This window comes from Accipiter gentilis, chromosome 30, assembly GCF_929443795.1.
Source record: "Accipiter gentilis chromosome 30, bAccGen1.1, whole genome shotgun sequence".
NCBI classification, from domain to species: Eukaryota; Metazoa; Chordata; class Aves; order Accipitriformes; family Accipitridae; genus Astur; species Astur gentilis.
This window is the reverse complement of record NC_064909.1, coordinates 6,163,104-6,184,952: the sequence shown is the minus strand read 5'-3', so window position 1 is coordinate 6,184,952 and position 21,849 is coordinate 6,163,104. Positions and strand designations below refer to the sequence as shown.

General features: G+C 37.3%; 1 protein-coding gene across 9 annotated transcripts in view; it reads right to left on the bottom strand.

The window, feature by feature from the left end:
- The window catches only part of THADA (THADA armadillo repeat containing), a 170,627-nt gene that overhangs the window by 115,574 nt on the left and 33,204 nt on the right, over positions 1–21,849 (bottom strand). For all 9 annotated transcript variants that reach the window (XM_049833903.1, XM_049833902.1, XM_049833904.1 and 6 more), the window contains 4 exons: positions 19,264–19,396; positions 16,238–16,351; positions 14,984–15,106; positions 14,199–14,290 (listed from right to left, as the gene is read on the bottom strand). In XM_049833903.1, the coding sequence (XP_049689860.1) occupies positions 14,199–14,290; positions 14,984–15,106; positions 16,238–16,351; positions 19,264–19,396 (462 nt within the window). The remainder of the gene's footprint in view (positions 1–14,198; positions 14,291–14,983; positions 15,107–16,237; positions 16,352–19,263; positions 19,397–21,849) is intronic.

The following is a 21,849-nucleotide window of genomic DNA, read 5'->3' as shown; positions in this document are numbered from 1 at the left end:
GCAGTTTATTTCCCTATTAACAAAAATACACTTCAGAAGCATAAACTTCAAATAAATGGAAAACATTTTCTTCAACTATACAAAAGACCAAGAAAACAAAAAAGCATAACATGTTGTTTTACACAGGCTATGTTAAAGACCAAAGTTAATTCAGATATGTTTTAAGAATCAAATGAATTTTTTGCTCCTTAAATAGCACTAAAGAATATGACAGTCAGCTGCATTTCATGACAGGACAACTAACAGTAATAAAGGTAAAGAAAACAGAAATTATCCTAACTGAAAAGGAAGCAAAACTCAAAGAATTTAGCACATTCAACTCAAAAGATAATTTCTTAACTTGGGTTTTAGAACACAGCAAGACAGTATAATACCATACAATTAGGGAAGCAAATACATAACATTTTAAATTATTCAGAAGTGCTAGCAGGGAAAATTATTCTGAAAACTACAGACCTTTATTCTGGCCTCAAGAATATACAGAAATTCAGGGAAAAAATAAACTTGAAAAAGAGAACAATTACAGATAAGGGAATAAGATCAAATGGAATGAAGTGCAATGTGCAAAACTTAGAAACTAGATTGTGCCAACCTAACCCGTACACTATCCAAGAACGGTAAAAATATTTATAGACAAAGGAAATAAAACAATTCTAGTCACACAGGTCTCCAGAATGTTATCTCAACAAATGAAATGTTTGAAATTTGAAATTTTTTTACTCAAAATTTGCTTCAAAGTAAAAAGCTGAGCAACTCCAGCTCAGAGCAGAGATCCAGTTCTCATATGCTTCCTTCACAGCTAAAAAACCCATGGGCTTTTTGTGAGACATAGAAAACAGCAGGAAGCAGACAACATCCTGCAATGTAGTCTGAGCAAATATTTACACAAGGTCCGTGGTGAAACTACAATTTTGGTTTAACAGATTAAACTCTAGTGTAATCTCTATGAGTGACAGTAAAGCATTTGACACACTGCAATTAAAGTATGCCACTAGATAAAATGGGTAAGTAGAGAAGGAACAGGACTTAAAAAAGACCCAAAAAGAACATGTTGCAAGTCAAGTTATTGGTGGACCTAATCTATTGTTGGGACCAATATTATTATTGGTTTAACTGAAGATGACAGTAAAAGAGTTAGGAGTGTGCCAATTAAAATCCACCATTGAAACAACAGTTATGAGGCATTGTCTCTAGAGAGGGAAGATTAAAACACTATGAAACAAAACTGGGTATCTTGAGGAGCCGAATACTAGAAGGACATGAAATTAATAGCAGATAAAAAGACTGTATATATGAGGACTAATTAAAGAATGTGTTAAAACTTAGGAGCTCATCAGCTGGAAATAGCAGAAGGATCCAAGCATATTAGTTGGTACCTTGGATCCCTCATCAAGAGGGCAAAGGGCAAATATGATTCTGTAACCCATCAATCCTGATACAGTCAGTATGGACAAGGAAGTACTAATGCCAGTCTCCAACAATCAGGTAGGATGGAATAAATCACAGCTAACCTCCAGCTAACAGAGACACATAAAAAATGCTGCTCACATGACCAAGGGAATAGAAAGCAAATTTGCTGAGAAGAGATTTAAAAAACTCAACTTGTTTTGCCTGGCAAAATTAACACAGATGGGATATATGACTGGCATCCACAAACACCTCAAGGGAAGCATCAGGAAGGAAAATTATTATTTAAAATAAAGGACAAAGCTGGCATAAGAACACATGAGTCTCAAATGGCCATGAATAAATATACATTGCAAGTTAAGTTTCTAATGATCAAAGCAGGAAGATTGTTGAGAAATTTTACTTGGGAAGGTGGCATTCAGGGAGTCTTCCTGCAGAAATAGTGGGAAAAACCAAATTGTTTTTGAAATGCGACTTGTTCAGTTTATAAAAGCAACAGCATAACAAGCTTGTTTATGAAAAGAACTGAGTCAATGTACCAGCAAGACCCTTACTACAGTGTGGTCCTGTGATTTTGTGACATGCTGATCCGCATGGAAGTTCCAACCCTTTCTTAAACACATCCAGTCCAACTGGTGCTGAACTGTTGCTGATAAGATTTATAAGAAGATTAGCAGCTGATAATTTTCTAATCTCTCCCTTGATGTCATCAATCAGACTAAGACTCTAAGCAGATTCCAAAATGCACACTGGATGAGTATGCAAAAATTTCTAGAACTTCCTTTCAGAAGTTCCAGGCACTCAGTGATCACCCTTAAAAACTTGCTTGTATTTCACTCCTTTTTAAAGAAAATGGAAGTCTGCAGTATGTTTCTGAAAGGGTGAACAGGTGGCTCATGCCTTCTTAAAAAACAAAAACCTCCAAAAGAATTACAGGTTTCACTTGACTTGAGAAAAGAGGAGCAGAATCTTAAATTTATCCTAAAATGACCCCATTATAGTCAGCTCAAGGAGGTAATCTGCAAATTCCAGGGCAAGCACCATAACTGGAGTTTGGTAAGAGTGTACAAGCTACTGAAAGGCTCCAAACTTGCCAGGTTTCAGAGTTTCACACCCATAAAAAAGCAACTGATGGAGAAACCAACATAAAGAAACTTGTCCATAAATGCACAGAGAATCCAAGAGTCTGGTGAGCATTCAAATAGATGAAACTCAAACAGACTTGTGACAATTGACAAGACAATTCTTGTAGTTTTAAAATAATTATTGTTTGTTCTTATTTCCTAGGGAAGGCAGTTAAACTACATTTTTATTAAGGCAGAAAACTTTAAAATGGACTAGAAAATGCTGTGCTCATTCAGCTTCAGGTTCAGCTTCACTCAGCTTTCTCATCTGGAAGCTGAGAGAGTACAGCTTGGATAAACAACACATTTGGGCTGGACCACCAGGCCCAAAGGGTATCAATGGTTCAGTGTTTGGTTGTTGGCTGGTAACCAGTAAAATACTCTACAGGTTAATTCGGGGGCCCCTACATCCCTCAACATTTTTATTAACAACTTGGTTGATGAGATAGAAAGCACCCTCTGCAGATCTGTGGACAACACTGAATTAGGGGGAGTGGATAAAACACCAAACAGTAGAAGTTCAGTCTAGACAGACCTTGAGAAACTTGACTCTTGGGCCAACAGAAACCTCATGCAGTTCAACAAGGAGAAACAAGATTTTGCACCTGGGCTGAATAACCCTGAGCATCAGCACAGGCTGAAAACCAAATGGCTCAGTAAAAGCCCTGCGGGAAAGAACCTGGGGGTTACAGTGGATGCCAAGCTCAGTATGAGCCAATGGCACGTTCTCACCACTAACAGGGCAAACCACATACTGGACTATGTTCATTAGGATGAATGCGGCAGCAGATCAAGGGAAGTTATTGCCCTCCTCTACTTGGCACAATGAGGCTGTACATGGAATCCTCCATCCAGTTTTAGGCTGCCAGGTTCAGAAGAGATTAGAGGAAGCAGGAGAGTGTCCAGAAAACCACTCCTCAGATGGACAGAGCCTTGAGTACATGCCCTATGAGAAGAAGTTGAAAGAGCCAGGTTTGTTCCGTTTGACAAAGAAAAGGTCCAGGGAAGATCCAATAGTAGCCTACAACCACTTGAAGGAATTGCAGATTAGAGAGCTAAAAGCTAAACTTCTTGCAGTCGTTGCAGATAGTACATAAAGAACCAATGGTCACAAATCATAGCGTAGGAGTTTTAAATTGGGCAACAGGAAAAAAGGGGGCTGAAGCACTGGAACATGTTACTCAGAGTGGTTGCAAAATCTCCAAGGATGGAGATTTTTAACTCATCCAAAGCCACTGCTGACCTGATTTAACATTGCTAACAGTCATACTTTGAATGGGAATCAAGGAAACGGGATCAAGAGATACCTTTACAGTTTCTATGATTCCACTTCGTTACTTCCCCCTCCAGCAGCAAGGTTTTAACCTTATCTTCTTAATAGATTGGTGTTTTTCTTGTTTTCCTGTATGTGCTGGCCATCACTAGCTAATGCAATTGCAGTAAACAATAGATACTGCTAAGAACAACAAAATTCTTGAGATTTACCTGGTTTTTATTAAGTTAGTAACTTAGTCTTCAGTTCAGCACAAAGTATTGTTTATGCCACCATGTACACTAGTATTTGAAATACTAGCTTGATGTGAAATGAAAATACCCACTTAAAATTTTAATTCAGAAATAGTGTGTATTTATGAGAGCCCTTGATTAGCAGTCCCTCTGGATGACAAACAGAGAATCATCACCATTCTTACTAGGAGACAGAGACAAAAGTAACAGGCAAGTTCCTTTAGAACTTTAGAAATAAAGGTTATATATAAATTTTAAGAATTCGCTTCAAATACTTTTGTTTTAAAGAACATACCTAACAGTTAAATTCCTGAAAGCACATCCTGGTTTAGGACTTATGACAAGCTGGCTTTCAAACAAACATTTCGCATGCATAAGAGAATTTTAGCATTCCCATAGAAGACAAAATGGCTATGTAATTTTGGGCAGACGCTTGAAAACCCACAATGAAGCCTGGAATAAACAATTGTAAAAAAACCTGGTGCAATACATCCACTAATAAGCCCAAGAGCAAGGATATAAAAGATTATTGCATACTTGTTTTTCTAGAACTAACATGATACAGGACATCTCTTCTGTGACAAGAAGGGACAACTTTTCTGTAACCACATCAAGTTAGTTAGAAAAAACATTTCAGATTTCATTCTTACCCCACATGAAATGAAAAACACTATGAAGGGGAAAAAAGAATCATTATAAAGATGTGGGGTTTGCACCTTCAATAAAGATGTGGTGACTATGCACCTTCAATAAATCTAACATTTGTTTTGTTAGGAATTAGAAAATACTTAAATCCCAGAACAGTAAGCAAAATAGTTTAAGTTCACTGACTTGAAAAAACATTCTTTTCTACTACACAGCCCTAAAATAAATACTTAAAAGGAAGTAAGAATATGCCACTATATCTTGGTTTTCATTTTCCTTCAGATAGAAGTGCTAGAATAAACATTCTTACTAGTTTACGTTGCTGTGTTTTTATGAGGTTAATAACTGAACTGTCAATCAAGGCCTGTATAAATACAGTAGTTAAATACCTTCTGCTTTAGAAGCACTTTTATTTACAAGAGAGCTAGCCAAGACTTCCAAAGGACTGCACGGTCTGGTTTGCTTTGATCTCTTTTAAGTATAAGTTTCTTTATACCTCTTGTTTTGCTATTTATTATACCCTTTGTGTAATCAGGTACAGAAAGAGCACCTGCGTAGAACAAATACTTCAGGAGAAGTGTGACTTTGAGGAATAATTATGCAACACACAGTTCTCTAAAATAACTTGTGAAGTCCTTCTCCAAGAGCACTTTTGTTGCTATACCAAAAAGAGAAGTAAGCATACAATGGGCTCAGAATATAAATAGGGGACCATCACTTAAACCCAACATCACAGATACAACCTGGTACCTGTATCAACACATTAATCAACATTTGACTTAGATAAACATACACAAACGTGTCTGTATATATGCATGTATATAAAACTATATATAAAATGTATTTTTTAAATAAAATATTTTACATATAATATATAAAAGTTATTTTTAGCAAACTTTTTTAGAAAGTTGAACTGTGTATATGCATGAGTGTGCACGTGTGTCTGTACATATATATGTGTGTATACACACACATATAAATAAAACTAAGATATATGTATATATGCTTAGAAAGTCTCCAAGAACTCTGTTCAACCACTGCCTATATAACTATTATCTTTAATCTCTTGCCACAAATTTAGCATTGTCAATTTTACCTCCAAATGGCCCATATACTTTCTCTCTGTCTGGGAGTATTCTGTAAAGAGTAACTCCTTTTTTACTTAGTATGGCGAAGTTAAATGAATAAGGGAAGTGTATGTTATGCATGAAGCAAAACAATAATTTTATCAATTCATATTAATGAAAACTTTTATCACTACAGCAGAAACTAAATTACCTACTCATGTGGTTAGGTTTACAGTAATTTTTGTTTCATTGAATGTATTTTACTCACTCAGTAGAAACAAACATTTAACATTATGCCCCTAATTTATTTAAAACGAATGGACTGAAGTTACCTCAGACCCACACATGTATTTTTAGGAGGTTTCACTTTTGGTGAACTTTCATTCAGGTCACTTTACTGTGTCCACCTTCCTATTTTCTGGCTCTGACTTAAGACAGCATGTTATGAAGATCCTCCATGTTCAGGAGAGCACAGATACACATTTGCACACCAAATGTGTACACATGCCTTTGGGCCACGAAGATTTCACTAGTATTTATATGGGTTAACATTTTTCTGACTCTGTATACACAAGATAAAATCTTGGAAGTAAAAATGGTTCTGTAGATTTTAGGCATTTCAGATACACACATTGTGTTCCTAAAAATCAGCAGAAATTATATACATACAGAGCATCCTCAACCTCAAGGAGAACAGTCCATATTTTCTGCTACAGGGGATTTCAGACAATTTTAGATTAGGCTTGTAAAACTGAATAATTGAAGTCGTGACACAGAGGGAAACAGATTTCTTTAGGAGCTTGTTTTCAATTTGTGTCTGTTTCTGTAGATGACCTTCATGAATTTTACCTTCAAATTACAAGTTAATAGCACCGTATCATCATTATGCCTATTATAAAGGCACTTAGAAATAGGAAACCTGTTCAAAATCATGTTTAAACAAGCATGTTGTTATTGAACTATTAATCAGTAAAAGCTGTAACGATTATCTGAGTCAGCCTGAACTTTTGCATGTTTTCTTGAGACAGTTCTGAGATTAAGTCTTCTAAATCTGTCAAAGTCAATAAAAAAAAAAAGAGCCAGAGCATTAAAAACAAAAATGTTGGGCAAAATAAATGTGGCCTATTTTTGGCAGACAGAAGGGGGGGAGGGATTTCTTTTTAACAAAAACAACCCCCTCACAGGACAATGTACTGCACCAAATCCTTAATAACTACTTTGCAAGCATTCACTGGAACTAAGGTGGCATGGAGGGAACAGGCTGCAAAACATGGCACAGAAGCAGCTAGAGGAAAAAGAACCAGAGGCATTTAAATGGCTCAGTCATCTTGTGAAACCTCACTGTCACTGATCCAGTATTTCAACTGAAATGCTGCAACAGACTAAGGTTGCCAGAGAAAATCCACTAGGGAATCACTAATGAGATCCAAGATAAAGCAATCCCAACCCTTCCCTCCACAGCACGTGGTCCAAGAGGTACAGAGCTCAGAGGCCAGTTTTGTGAATCAAGCTGTACTTGTGTTTCCCTGCTGGAGCTGGCACGAGCAGCTTAGCACTCTCTGCTGCCTCACCACTGCCCTTCCTGCAGACCCACCACTGCGGTCAGCATCCCCTTGCATGGCTATACCTTAACTGGCACACAGGACTTCTGCCACTGGTGTGTCTCCAAGTCAGCATTGAGCGTTTATGGGCTACAGTCAATCTGAGTATCACCTCTAGTGAAACTCTCCTAAGGGCTATCCAATTTTACAACACTGATGTGCCATTACAGTTTGACCACATTAGTGCCACCAAAGTTTCTTTCAGTTTATCCCAAAATAGTACTGGCCACTCCTCTGTAGGCAACACAGACCCATCTCAGAAGTCCTGAGCCCAGTATGATGCACTGCAAATGTCTAATGAAGTTGCTGTTAAGACTGACAAAACATCATTGATGCAAGACAGAATTTTCAGCTGTTCAGTTACAAATATTGGGAGTGTATGACCTGCCAGATGTGAAACATTCAACAGGAATCATGTACTTATGATGTATTTTATGTACTTAGAGCTACAACTCTAAGAGTGGCTTAGTGAAAAGGAACATAATCCCAGCTTCACTTAATTTAGGGACAGTATTACAAAAAGAGAGGTTTGCATTAGAACATTCAATTTGCAGTGTCTTCCTCTGACCCTTCACAGTGTAAAATGCAATTATTTATGGTCTTTAAAACCTTAGTATTCATACAAAACTTTAAAGTTAAAGAAAAAGTACATGTCAATTTAGGAGAAAAAAAAATCAACTCAGGCTTTTTAAAAGTTAATTTGGTTTTACTCAGTGACCTTCAAGTCTGCAAGCAACCACTTACTGAGAAGTGCTGAACACTCAACTTGCAATAAAAACAAAGCACACAGAGGGCAGTCATGCATGTTGATGCCTCACAGCCAGTAGTGCATCTTCAAAACTTGTTCGTAACTACATAATTTTCATGTTATTATAATTAGAAAGATAAGTTTCTCCTTTCCAACTGCTTTAAGTTATTGATAGTCATCAATATTTACAGCTATCAATGAAAATAGACTTCAAGAAGTACTATGAAGATGGCAATTAAATTTGGTCCTTTCTTTTCAAATATATCTAAACCAACATTGACAACATGGCAGCATTCCTACTCAGTTTCCTAACAGCATGACTATTTACTCCACAGATAATGTGTGTTGACAGCTAAGTATTTTTCTGCATACAGATTTTCCCTTCACTAGAGTCTAAATACATCGGAGTTTCCCCCTTCCCAAAACACAAATATATACATATATACACCAGTTATTTTGTGTAAAAATCACCAGGTCGCACTGGACCGTTTCAGCCTTGCTTTAAAAACTGCTTTTTAATCAAAGAGTTGAAGTTTTTGCTTCCTGGAACCTCCTCCACCAACGTGAGAAGCTAAAGGAATTCTACCCACCCCCATCCTTTCTTTTAACCCCAGCCTCTACCTGAGGCCATTGGTTATTCTTTCCGAGGACATTGGAACATTTATATTCCATCTCAATCCATTTTCAAATAAGCCAGGATGATCCTTTTTTATTACTGTAAAGACTAAAGCTTGTCCTAAGTCAAATGGCAAATTGCCTGAAAGACAATTTCTGATCATGCTCATCCTTTAAAGAAGGAAAAAAAAAAAAAAAAAAAATGATAAAAGCCAGAAATACCAGGTATTTGATAAGAGTCTTGTCTAGTAACAAGCAATAGCAGCTTTAATTAGCATTGGACTACAGACCAAAATGTCTTTAATATATATGTGTGTGTGTGTGTTATAGCACTGCAATACAGACCACTGGTCTGTAGTCCAGTATTATATATATAAGCATATATAGGGCATATACAGACACTATATAGGCATATATATATACGTGTGTGTGTAAGAATTTGGGTGAAAGTATCACTATTACTACTGTAACTCATTTGGGCAGAAGAGAATCCTCTTTGATGAGAAATTTAATTACATTTCAAAATTAATTTCAGTTAACTTTATATGTAAGTTATTTTGACTTTCATCGACAGATCTGCATTAACTATCTCAATGTACATTCCATTTTATTTTTAGAATCTCTTCATCTCAAGACATCCTAATTTTTCATGTGATGAATGCTGGAGCCTACAACCAACTAGAGCAAACATTTACTTTAGATGATTTGCAAGCTGTAGCAACACTAATAGGAAAAAAACCCAAACGTGAAAACAACAGATTTATTAAGCATAGACCACACCCCAGCTTCTTGAAAAGTACCTGGAATCAGCAAATCTACATTGTAAATTCACTGCACAAGAAAACTGGAAATGGCTATTTAATCAAAACATGAGAGGCAAAACTCATTGGCCTACAGAACTCTCTGCCGTTTAGTCCTACTTCAATTATTTTGCATTATACCAAGTGTAGTACTCAGGTCTTCAACATCCCCCTCAGAGTGGTGCTCCCAGAGCAGCTGGGGCCATGGCAGCCCCCTCTCCAGAGGCGCTGATGGGCCGAGGTCAGGCCCCAGTGCAGCCCTGGCACCCCCAGCACAGGAGCAAGCGCTGAACGGCAGTGGGGCTGGGGAACAGGTCACAGCTGATAGCATGCTAGCCAGGCAAATTAGGATACAGACCTAGCATCCTCCAAGTATGAAGGGACTGGCTAAACTAACATAATTACCTGTGCTGTTAAGGGCTTAGAGAAGGGGTGATTATTTTCTCTAAAGCACACCGTGGTGTACCCATGCAGAGCACACTTTCTGTAACCAAATAGAAACAGGCTAATTGCAAAGACTCCTTTGTAACCCTTCCTCACTACTTTGTATTTATGTGGCTAGAATTTCACACCAAGTCTTCTAGATTTGAAATTATCATAACATTTAAGAAAATTATATTCCCAAATGAAGTATACAAAAACTAAATTAAACCAACCCCCCCCCCCCCTACAGGTACGTGTTAACAGGACCATTTTTAAACTGTCAATATCTGGAAATCAAAGTATCATTTAGTCAAATACACACCCATGTCCATATGTATACACACAAACACACACACTTACAGCAGCAGCAGAAGTTTTGATACAGGCTTTCTCAGAGAGAACCCAGAGAAAATGTCTGTTTCTTTCTTTTCACTAGAAAGTTCAACATGTATAGTTGCACGGATCACTGTAAACAGTCTTCACATAACTTCTCTCTGTTCTACTTGCAAGAACTGTACACATTTGTTATTTTTCAAGTATTAATTTTCCAATTCATTATTTCCTTGCCCATGCTAAAATTAAAAAGATGCATCAATATTTAATGAAAACAAATATGATTGCATCTCCTGTAGAGCATCATGTAGAGTAGTCCCTTCAAGTTTCCAGCAAACCCTTAAGAGTGAAGTTTGGCATCAGCCCAGAGTTCTGCTCAAGAAATCTCTCTCCTTCACTGTCCCAGTTCTCCACTCCACAGTTGTACCAATACAGCTGCTGATGCAAACATTGCAGACGACCCAAAGCAGAGCCCCACCGACAACTGAACCAGCACAACCGAGCACTGGGAGCCATGATGTGTAGTTAATTCCTTCAACCCATGTCTCCTCAAACTGCAGACCAAGTTTTCAGAGAACGGACCTTTTCTAGCATAATCTAGTATTGCCTTCTCCTCAGATTGAGACAGACAGTTCTGGCTGACCTTCCTAATACCCTTTCGATGACCACAAAGCCCAGCTCAACATGCTTTCCTGCGTCTACTCTCCAGTACGCAAGGCCACTGCAGATGTAACTTAAAATGTCTGTCAGCAGAGTTAGGCATCTTCTCACTCTCTTTGTCACAGAGTGAGAGGGCCCTTTCACACAGTTGTTCAACTGCAAACAACCCAAACAACAAAGGGATGTTTAGAGGTAAAAATAAAACAAAACCAAAAAAACTCCCACCAGAAATCAAAACAAGAACCCAAACCCATCATTCTTTTACATGTGCCTGGAAAAAAACTCAAATTAAATCAGGTTGGTGATCAGACATAGGTTGTATTTCATTCAGTCCAATGCTTTACAACTGATCAAGACCTTCAAATAATGGACCATCACTGTGTTGTCACTACATAAACACCATAGCTGCATGGCAATTATAATGTACAAAATTAACATAAATAGGGAACGGAACATAACATCAGCAGACTAAAAGCAGCAAAAGACATGATAGGCCTATAATTTTTGTGTAAAGGATGCTATATGTGAATTTTTAGTGGAGATAAGAGAAAGAAAGGGAAACATAACACAAAGTATGTTAAAGAAACACAGCAGTGGAGGTAAGTTACCAGTACTGTTCCAACAAAGCTTTCTTCTGGAAATCTACACAAACTCTTCACCACCCCAATTGTATCAGTTTCATAGTAACTCTTCTCGAGAAAACAACTCTTCTGGTTCCATCCTTTTTTGGACAAGATGCCCAGAATAGCCCAGCAATAAGGTAACTCCCCACTGGCACAGAAGAGACAGATTTAAACCCCTAATCTAAAATTAGTCAAACTGGAAACCTGTGCAAGGTCCTAATGGCAGCATCAGAGAGTTGGTCTCTGTCCACAGACAGGCTGCCACTTACTGCAAACAGAACATCCTGCAGGCAACAGAACAAGCTGCTCAAACGCAGATGACATTCACACAAGCTCCTATAGATGCAAGTTGCTAAAATGCTAGTGCTTTTGAAATAAACTGCCAGATTTAGAAGTGGGGGAAAAAAATTACTTTAATATATGAACTCTTTTCCGGCAAAACACTAAACAAAACAAGTTTAGAGCTCCCGAAGAGAAGCGACCAAGTGTAGCTGCACCCCAGGGATGTGACTGCAGGGAGCTGTGCAGCAACGGTGACACCTCGTGGTGCCAAACCACTGAAACACAGAGCTCTTCCCGAACACAACCTACCCCAAACCCACCGGTGGGGTTCAGAGGAAGAAGCTTTACGAACAAAATAGCCAAACCTCTACATCATTCTCCTTCTAAACCAGTATCTCCTGCAGAGATAGGAGTCAGAAACTTGAAATAAAATCTCTACCTCTGTTTTCATACCTCCTATCTCACTGGTCTGTCTTTAGAAGTTTTCCCATTCCCTGTTTCATGGTATTGACGACTGTATGTGGGAAACAGTAGGACTTGACTACATACAACATTTAATGCAAAATTGCTAAATGAATAGATGAAGAAAAAGAAGTCAGCCCAGCTTTAACATCTTTTGGTCAAAATGGCTACAAAGAAATTATGGTAAACAGGAAGGTTCAGAGAAGCAAGTGGACAGTGCCAGTTACATAAAAGTTAACATTGTTTTTTATTAATTCATTTCAACTATATAAAAGTTTACTTTCCTTCATTCTGGTATCTCCCATCCCCAACAGATGCTCAAATCCATTAATTTCTGCAACTTCACAAACAGAAATCTCAGGTTACATATCTCATCACACCGCATGTATTTGAGAAGTCAGTTTGCCTTCCCACTGCAGAAGTTAGTGTGAAGTTTTTCCCTAGGATAAAAACTTAAAAAAAGCTGAGGTACATATGTCTTTCAGTGAGTGCTCAACATCAAAATTAAAAAAACAACTTTAAATGCTGTTATAAAAACAAAGTGAGAAGGCAAAATGTGAGAAACACTTTTTATTACTCTGTTTGGGTTTCAAGGGTTATGGGAGGGAATTCTAGGTTTGGGCAAGAAGTGATTTGGCTTTATGACAAAGCAGGGATAATTTAATGCAGTAGGGGAGGTGACATTTCAAATCATTTTGGGGGGAACAGTTATTTTCTAAGGGAAATCTTCCTCCAATCTCCCACCTGTATTTCTTCCTCACATTCATACATGCATAGTGACTAATTCAAGTGACACTTGATATTATTTCAAACAGCTAAAATGGCACCTATCGCCTAAAAGATGAAAGACTATCATCATCCCAGGACATTCAGTTTCTCATAATGTGCATGAAAATTATATTAGCTACATAGATCAACACTAAGGAATCACTGTATACCGAGTAAAAAAAAAAAAATTTTGAGGGTAAATCATAACAATTGCCTTCGTTCAGAAATTGCATATCTTGTCCATGATTTGAAAATCCATTAGGAAATTGTGAAAGGGTTACCGTAATATCCATATTGTGACCACTCTATGGCCCCATAGACTTACCCAGGAGTATATTTTTAATGAGTTTATTCTGCATCCAGGGTTATTTTCCCCTACTACAGCAGGAACCTCTGCTACAGAGCACAGGGCATGGGCATGCTTCATTTGCTGCAGGAGCTAAAGGAAGGGGCTGAAGACCAAAGAAAACATAGGGGTGCTTGTGCACTAACTGGAGGGCGTAGAGAAAGAGGAATGTTCAGGACTGGGGAGTTTTATGAGTCAGAGGAGAATTGGTTTTACATAAGAAAGTGAAGCAGTAGAGGATTGGGAGCAGGACTACAGAGTTCAAGGGCAGAATCCCTTGGAAGACAAGCAGCTTTGCAAGCTGCATTTTTTGGAGCTTGGAGGAAAGAGAAATGAAAGAGGGACCGGGTGTTCTAGAGTAAGAAGACTAAAGGGAAAAATCTCAAATTAGTAGAGGTTAGATTACCTCCAGGCCTGCTCTAGAGGTAAGGGAACACACGCGAGACCATTGCTTCTCTTGTCCTTCACCCCTCTCTCTTTGCTGTCAAGAGCAACAGGGCTAGTTTGTGACAAGAGAGACTGGGCATTTGAAAGAGCCTCTGCTACCAAAACCTCCCAGCAACATTCCCCTTCTGTGAAACTGCACGCGAGTACAAATTAACTCTCAGTGCTTAACAGCAGATATTTTTGGCCTTACCACTTATTTCCTGGCAGCGCAGTTTAAGCTAAGCTAGATGTTTTTGTAACATCATGATTCAAATATATCCATAAAGCAAGCAACATTTTCAAACTGTTGTTGGCTAAGGTTATGTTTTGCTAACTTACAATTGGTATCAAGTGAAGCTTACCTATTTTTTTTTGAATTTTCATCTTTCCCTCTTTTAACGCCAAAAATTCTTGTAATTAGAGCACTAAAAAGAAGTGTGGATGAATTTCTTACCTAAAGGAAAAAGAAAAGAACATGAACTATATTTTAAAAATCCCTTTGAAATGTACTAATATTTTTTTAAATACAGCCACTAATGTACAGTTGAAAAAAGAACAGCTGAGTGAAGGACAGAGCATGCCTACTGTTCAGAGGTTAGCACACTGAAACAATTAATTCAGAGCACCTTTCCTCTTAATCAAGATGGCACTAATAGAAAGTTCGGATATTTGGAGATGCCCATCTTTAATATAAGGAACACATCCAGATTTCTAGTGGTTCAAAGTATTCACCCTTATACATGGCAGGTCATAAAATGTTCTACCTTAATATATCATGTGGAATACTATCTTTCACTGAAAAGCAAAGTAACAGTGAGAACAAATGTAAATGTACTCCTTCCTGTCTAGGTGCACTGACTCAAAATTTAACAGCCAGATACATTTTTATCTATAAGGCAATCTCTGTCCCTACTTTTTGTCAATATCAGTGCTTCACATAACAGAAAAATGAAACAAAACCAAAAAACATGACCAAAACTATGGCTTTTTTGCAGGGCTACGTTATTCTTTATCATACCTTAATATATTACACCCTGTAACATTCAGGAAATCATGGTACTGCCATTTATAAACATGACTAAAGCTTCACTGAACATCACCACTTTATCCTGTTAAATTAGAGAGGCAAAATTAAGAATTAACTTACTGCCCAGACAGGGGACGTAAAACCTAGAATTGCTACTTGTATTCCATCTGCAACATAAGGCATGATGTTTTCACCTAAACGTGTATCCCTAAACAGTGCCCGAAGGATATTTAAAGCATGAACCTGTGGGGGTAGAAGAAATATAAGAAAAATATATATTCATTGGAAAATATATTAATGTATGTTAATTACAGCAGTGAACATGCGAAATAAAAATAATCCCTATGCACGTTTTCACCACTTTATTTCCATATTAAATACAAGAATACTGCTATTAAAAACATACATTAAAACAGAGCAGCAGTAAACACTGTTAAAAACAGTTACAGTTTAAAAATATGTTCCTCTAACAAGTACAGTCCAGGCACTGCAAGCGAAGGCCAGCATTCTTTTTTCCTTAGTTTATCATGGCTGTAAAAACAACTTTCAAAATTTAGAACCATCTTTTCCAACATTCTTGACAAGCTGTAGATACTGTGAGAAAAAATAAACTACAACTCACATGAGGACAATATTAAGCTAAAACTGACAGTCAAGCTTCCTTCACCATATGGAGCATTTTCTGATATTTCTCTACTCTCTGTAGGGGAAGCTGGTAATATGTGTAGCTTCACAGACTTTGACAAGGCTACATAAATTTATACCAGCAGAAGATCTGGCAGAGCCATTAGAACATACTTCTATGTACTGTCAACAAATTATGGCTTGCACTTACAAACAGAAAGATTAAGTATTTGATAACAACATTTTGCAGATAAAGATCTTGACTTTAAAGTAAAATGCATTCCAAATGTATATATTTAAGTTTATAAGTTAGTGAGTATGCATAAAATAACTTTTCATGTAGTATTTTACTGCGTAATTATATGATTTATGCAACTCATTTATTTACTCTAAATGTAAACAAATGCTTTCTTGTTAATTTTCTTGTAAAAAGGAAATTACTCATCTATTTGTTTAGAAGTATACTACAGGCAGAAATGCAATCATACAAATTCGAAATTAATGTGACTGTATTTGCTGTACTAGATAAAAAACCTATGAAATTACACCCAATCCATTTTTTAATATCTTATGCACTTGCAAATTCTAGTGACTTCGTAACTTCTGCACATGCAAACACATTTTAAAATCTAGCTATAGATAATAAAACCAAAATATCCTTATTAAAAACACACACAAATTTCCTTAACTGTTTGAAGTAACACAAACACTTTTTTGACATTTGCCTTCTGATGAGAGGCTGTATTTTACCTTTGGAATTACACTTGGTGATTCATTCAAAGGTGCAGCCAAAGATATCAATTCTTTCATTGTCATTTTCAGCAAATCTGTTTTGCTCTTCTTTGGTTCTGAAGCTAACAAAGCCTACAGAAAGTTAAAAAAAATTAAATAATCAGGTGTTTCTAGCCATTTTTCTTTACTACCAGTTCTGCCATACATTCCTGTATTTACCATATTACACAACTTAGCTACTGACCATACACAAGGACTAAAGAAAAAATTGCAAAAAGTTTCAGTTTTACCTCTTAGTTTTGTTCAAAGCCTCGTAGCATGCAATGTTTCAGTAAGGAAACTTTGCTTATACACTATCCATCTGCCTAAGAAGATTTGCTTGTATATGACGGATAATAATTTATCACCCACCAAAAAAAAAAATCATTGTATTTATTACAGCAAAAGTATCTACCATATTACACATACTTACATTTCCTAGAACAAACATTTTTTTTTAGTTTAACAACATACATATTTAAGATGACATAAGCTGGCCAAAGATTAAATCCTGGTTTGCAAAACAGGATGAAACAAGCAGCACGTTTTTAAAAGGAGAAAAGAGATGCATCCATATCCAAATAGTAATTCAATGGGTAGGACATTCAACTGAGATGAAAATACTCTAATTTAGTCCTCTAAAATTCAGGACTGGAGTTAAAACAGTCTTTCTCCCTCTGTCTAGTAGCTCTTGTTGAGTTTGTCCAACTTAGTACAAATGGATAATCATAAATCCCTTACTTCTAATAAAAAAAATGATTATCCATTTGTGTTTTGGGGCCCAGAGTTCAGCATCCGTTCAAACAAGATATTTAATAGTATTTTACAATAAGAACAACCAAATCGATCAACTGTAAGCCAAATGAAGTATAGAGGTTAGGCAGAAACTCGGAAGTAGTCACTGTCAGTTTATCGGTACCTTTAACAATGGGAGAAACAGAGATGGGGGGGGGGAGGGGAAGTATTCATGAAGTATAAAATAAAGGAGAATGAACTGAAGACTAAAGTTTCATATCCTACAAATGTTAAAGCTGTAACTAGTATTTTCCCACCATTTCCTCACCCACTAATTGGAGCTGCACCTTTGTACTATTAGGTAGTAATATTTATTTTAAATAGGTCATTTAAAATGCTCATAACCTTAAAAATTACATATTATCATTAAAACAGATGTGCCTTAGTGGAACAAGGATAAATGTCACAAGAAGCAGATGGCAAAGAGACCACACTGAGTCTCAATTTTGTGCATTAATAAAATAACCTTATTATAGTCCTGTTAAGATATGCATTACAACTTGTATTTTTATCATTTAAATGCAACATGCTATTTAAGGCTTAATTCATTTCACTGAGTGCTACGGGCACATTCAGAACTACTCCCAAAGAACACTATTGCCTCTCTTTACAAAATTACAATTTGAAAATAATTATTTCGGACTAATCCCAAAGTTCACTTCAAACCTACTCATTAATTGACTAACTTCATACTCTTCCAGAGCTGTCAAACTAGAAGCTTCTGACCTGTTTATCCAAACAGCTATGGCTCACAGCAAGCTTTGCCGTATGGACTCAGTAATGTAGGCCAACTGCAGACTACACACGTTTACTGCAATGGGGTCCACCTAGTCCTTACATTAGGCAGTGTAACTTTTTACATGAAAAATTGATTGAAACATGTTTGTTTTTTCCACGTTCTCAGGATTAATGCTAGCGAATGCCCACTGGATTCAAACTCTGGTGTGAATGGGGAAACCAGAAGACATGAAATCACCAAATTAATTTTGCAGACAACTTAAAGATCTTTCCTTTTTATATCTGTATCCGCTGAAACTGAAAAGGAGAAATGTCTCCAAAACCAATGCCCTACTTCTGATCTCTGCTGCCTAGCACACATGCATCTAGCAAAGCCAGAAGCAGGCTGTAACTGACATAAGAGAGATCAGACAGAAGCAGGCTGCCTCAACTTTCTCAGGGCAAACTTGAAGTGGAAAACAAGCAAGATGAATTATTTTGGCAGGGAGACCTTGCTCCCAGCAGTCCCTTGGATTCTTGGAACATGCTTGAGACTATACTTCAGTGAATGGAGAAAGTTATAAATTGTGTAGTTAATCTTGAATTCCTGTCTTAGAAAACTGGTTGAACATTAAAATGATGGAGATTAATTTAGGGGAAGGCAATCATGGCCGCTTTAAGGAGCAAAGGAATGGAAGCAGGATAAATGTAATCTGCAGGGCCAACTCTGCAGTGACTGGCCCCACAAGGATGCAGATGAGCTGCTGCATACTACTGTGACACACTCAGTAAGAGGTAGTACTTCGAGCAGAGATAAAACACTGCCAGCCAGCCGATCAGCCCTCAGTTCTGAACTTGGCAGAAGCTGGAGACTGGGACGTGTGTAGCTGATGGTAACATGGGGAGCAGGAAGACTGCGGGAGCATGGCCCCATACTCATGGATATAAGCCTTCAGTAACCTACTCATTCATTGCACCCAAGACTGTCAGTCAACACCAGTTAGTGTGACCCTCTTACTTGATCCTACTCTGTTGAATGGACTTCCCAAGTTCTTTGTAGTATTTTCTAGGCCACCGTTTTACAATTCTATGGTCTGTTCATATTTTACCACTCTCCCACTTCACATAGAAGAAGCACAAAGTTACATGGTTAACAGAGCCTTACTTAATCTGTGAATTAATTTATGAATTTGCCAGGATTATTACAGTGGCCACACAGAGCCTAAGCTCAGTCTTTTGAAATGCTATCTGAATCTACCTCAAGCCAAAAATCTCAAGAGTCAATAGAACTGCAGCGCTAAACAGCATCAAACGTGGTTTAATTAACATGTGACAACTTGGTTGCACAAAGGCAATAAAAGTCGGTATAAAGACAAGTAACTGTTTTTAACCAAAAGGGGCTGAAGTAAGAAAAATATATAAATACATAAGTGTATTCACCAGAAAGGACATAAAAAAACAACTAAGTCAGAGTTAATAACATTAGTTGGTACCTGTATGTAGAATGGAATTCCTGCACTACGTCTGGTTGCACATAGTGTAGACGAAGGATCACAAGATTTAATTTCTTCTAACACACCACTTAGCCACTGCGCTGGCATCTTGCGCAGACTCTCACTGTTACATCTACATGAAACAAATACATAAGAAACATGAAACAAATACATAAGAAACTAGGACAGAGTCAAAGAAAGTGTTTAGTGACCTTAAGAAATATTTCTTAATATATGTGAACATCTCCAAGCATATATGCAGATTTTTTTAAGAAAGAAGACAGAAATTAAAAAAATAATTGTACATTTTTCCAATGTTGGTACAAATTGTAATAACCATACTTATTAAGTGCCACTAGGAAAAGATATTTCACTCAACAGAAAACAGGATTCTGTGCTTCAGCACCGCAACTGTTCTCTTCTGCCAAGAACTATTACCCTGTTCTGGTGCAGAAAACAAAGACATATGCACGAAGTGACACACTACAAATTTATATCTTTGTTGTCACACAGTAGCTGATGCGTGACCCTTACATTAACTAACATATACAATTATGTTTAAAGCCATACAAAACAAAACTGAAGCCCCTCACAGTAAGTATGTATTATGTAACTACTCCTGCAAATCTCCAAGCAGTAGAAGGAATAAAAACCAAGACATACTGCTCTTTTTTAAAATACTACATCAGTCAAACTTTTGATAAAGCACCTGAATTGCGATCCTATCATTAAATACTCTTCCTCTGCAGTTATAAAACACAGCATTGCCTGAAAGCAAAGAACTTCCAAGGACAAGGTGAAGTAAAGTCTACTTCAATTGCTGGTGCTGATCAGTTCAATGAAATATACCATATCCAGTGTGCAAGACCAGCTCTTTAATCTTCTGTCAATGTTCCAAAAGGATCATTCATTGTTACGAAAATTTCTATTAATAGGATGTTGTTATTAAAACCTGTCACACTGGTTTGACACATGATTCAGAGTAGAAGAAAGAATTAATCACTGTGGTCAATACAACTGCAATTATCTCAGCCATGCAGGACTTGCCTTACCTAAAAATATAAACTGTAATTAAATTCATGATTAAGTACTGAGACATTACAGTAGGACTACAATCAAGTGTTCTACCTAGGTGACTGAAATAAAGAATTTAAAATAAAAGCTAAAAGGCAGCAGGTAGTCATGTGAAAGCCAAAATCTAACGGAAGGTCTACATCTACCATCTCCTTTACCCTCCTCTCATTAAAGCAAGAATTTAGGCAGGCTAAAAACCTGATACTGAACAACAAATGAGGCTTTAATCTGTAGTGAATCCTTCCTTTCCTTCTTTTACAAAATAAACAGAAAATTAGTAATGCAGAAAACAGAGGTCACAAGAAGTGCCAGACAGGTCAGCAAAAGACACAGCAGACTTCTTACTCTTCAGTAATTCCCTCAGGATTTCCACCACAGGTTTCCTACACTGCTGCCAGGCCTTCTCCCCATTTTTTTAAGGGCAACACCTCTTCAAAACAGCAGCCAGCATGCATATCATCAGTCCAGAATGCAGGAGAAACATGTCTTCACAAGAGGTATGTCATCTCATACCACAGCATCAACAAAGGCGCTTCCTGCCCCAAGCATGTGACAGAAGCAATCAAATTACTCTGGAAATCAATGGCAAATTCTCTTTTCTTTGACTTTTCTCTTTCTGTTGCTGACAGTTAGCTTCCCCTGCTTACTTTCAGGACATGTTCCTTTCTGACTTTTGGGTACACAAGGAGGATGGAATTCTAGGGTTGAGACCATGCAAAACTTCTCATGGATCTCCTCTGTGGGTCTCTGCAGCTAGACTCTACTCTGCAGTTCTCTTCACCTACATCAACAAGTACTGCAAAAGCTACTACTGCTGATCATGTCTGCAGCTGGTCTTACCTCCCTTGCTAAGCAGAATTTAAATGTCTTAGTTTAGGCATGCAAAGAACGGCACTCATCTCTCTTCAATATGTTATCTTAGTAGTAAAACAAATATCCCACAAGACATATTCACATCTGCTATTGTGCAGAACACCACAAAATAAAGCATTAAGGAAATATTGAAAAAGTTGCTACATAGCATACTGAATATTTTATTCTTAAGTAAACCGAGGGGGGGGGGGGGGGGTCCCTTTCAGTAGTAGTAGAAAGAGGAGAAACACACTGAAATCCAATAAACTTAAAACTGTATTGCTTTGAACTTGCCACAAGTAATTCTACCTTGTTCAGTCACCCACTAAGGCACTGTTGTTTTTTTTTTTAAAGGTGAAAGAGTTATTGCTTTAAAAAGTTAGAAACATTAGAGACTATTGACTTTGCAATGGAGATGACTACTCCCTTAAATTTGGCAGCTCTATCTCCTTATGGTCTGGCAAGAAGAATATTGTCTTAAGAAGCAGGTGGCCCTGAATTTTAAGAATAAATGAAGCTTTACAATGTAAAAAATTGGTGGTCTCAAGCTCAAATGTCATTTTCCAGAATGAAAGAGTAATTATTTTTAACAGATCAAACAAATAATGTTGATAATTAAAATATAACACAGTAACTTGATACACAAATTACTTAAGATGC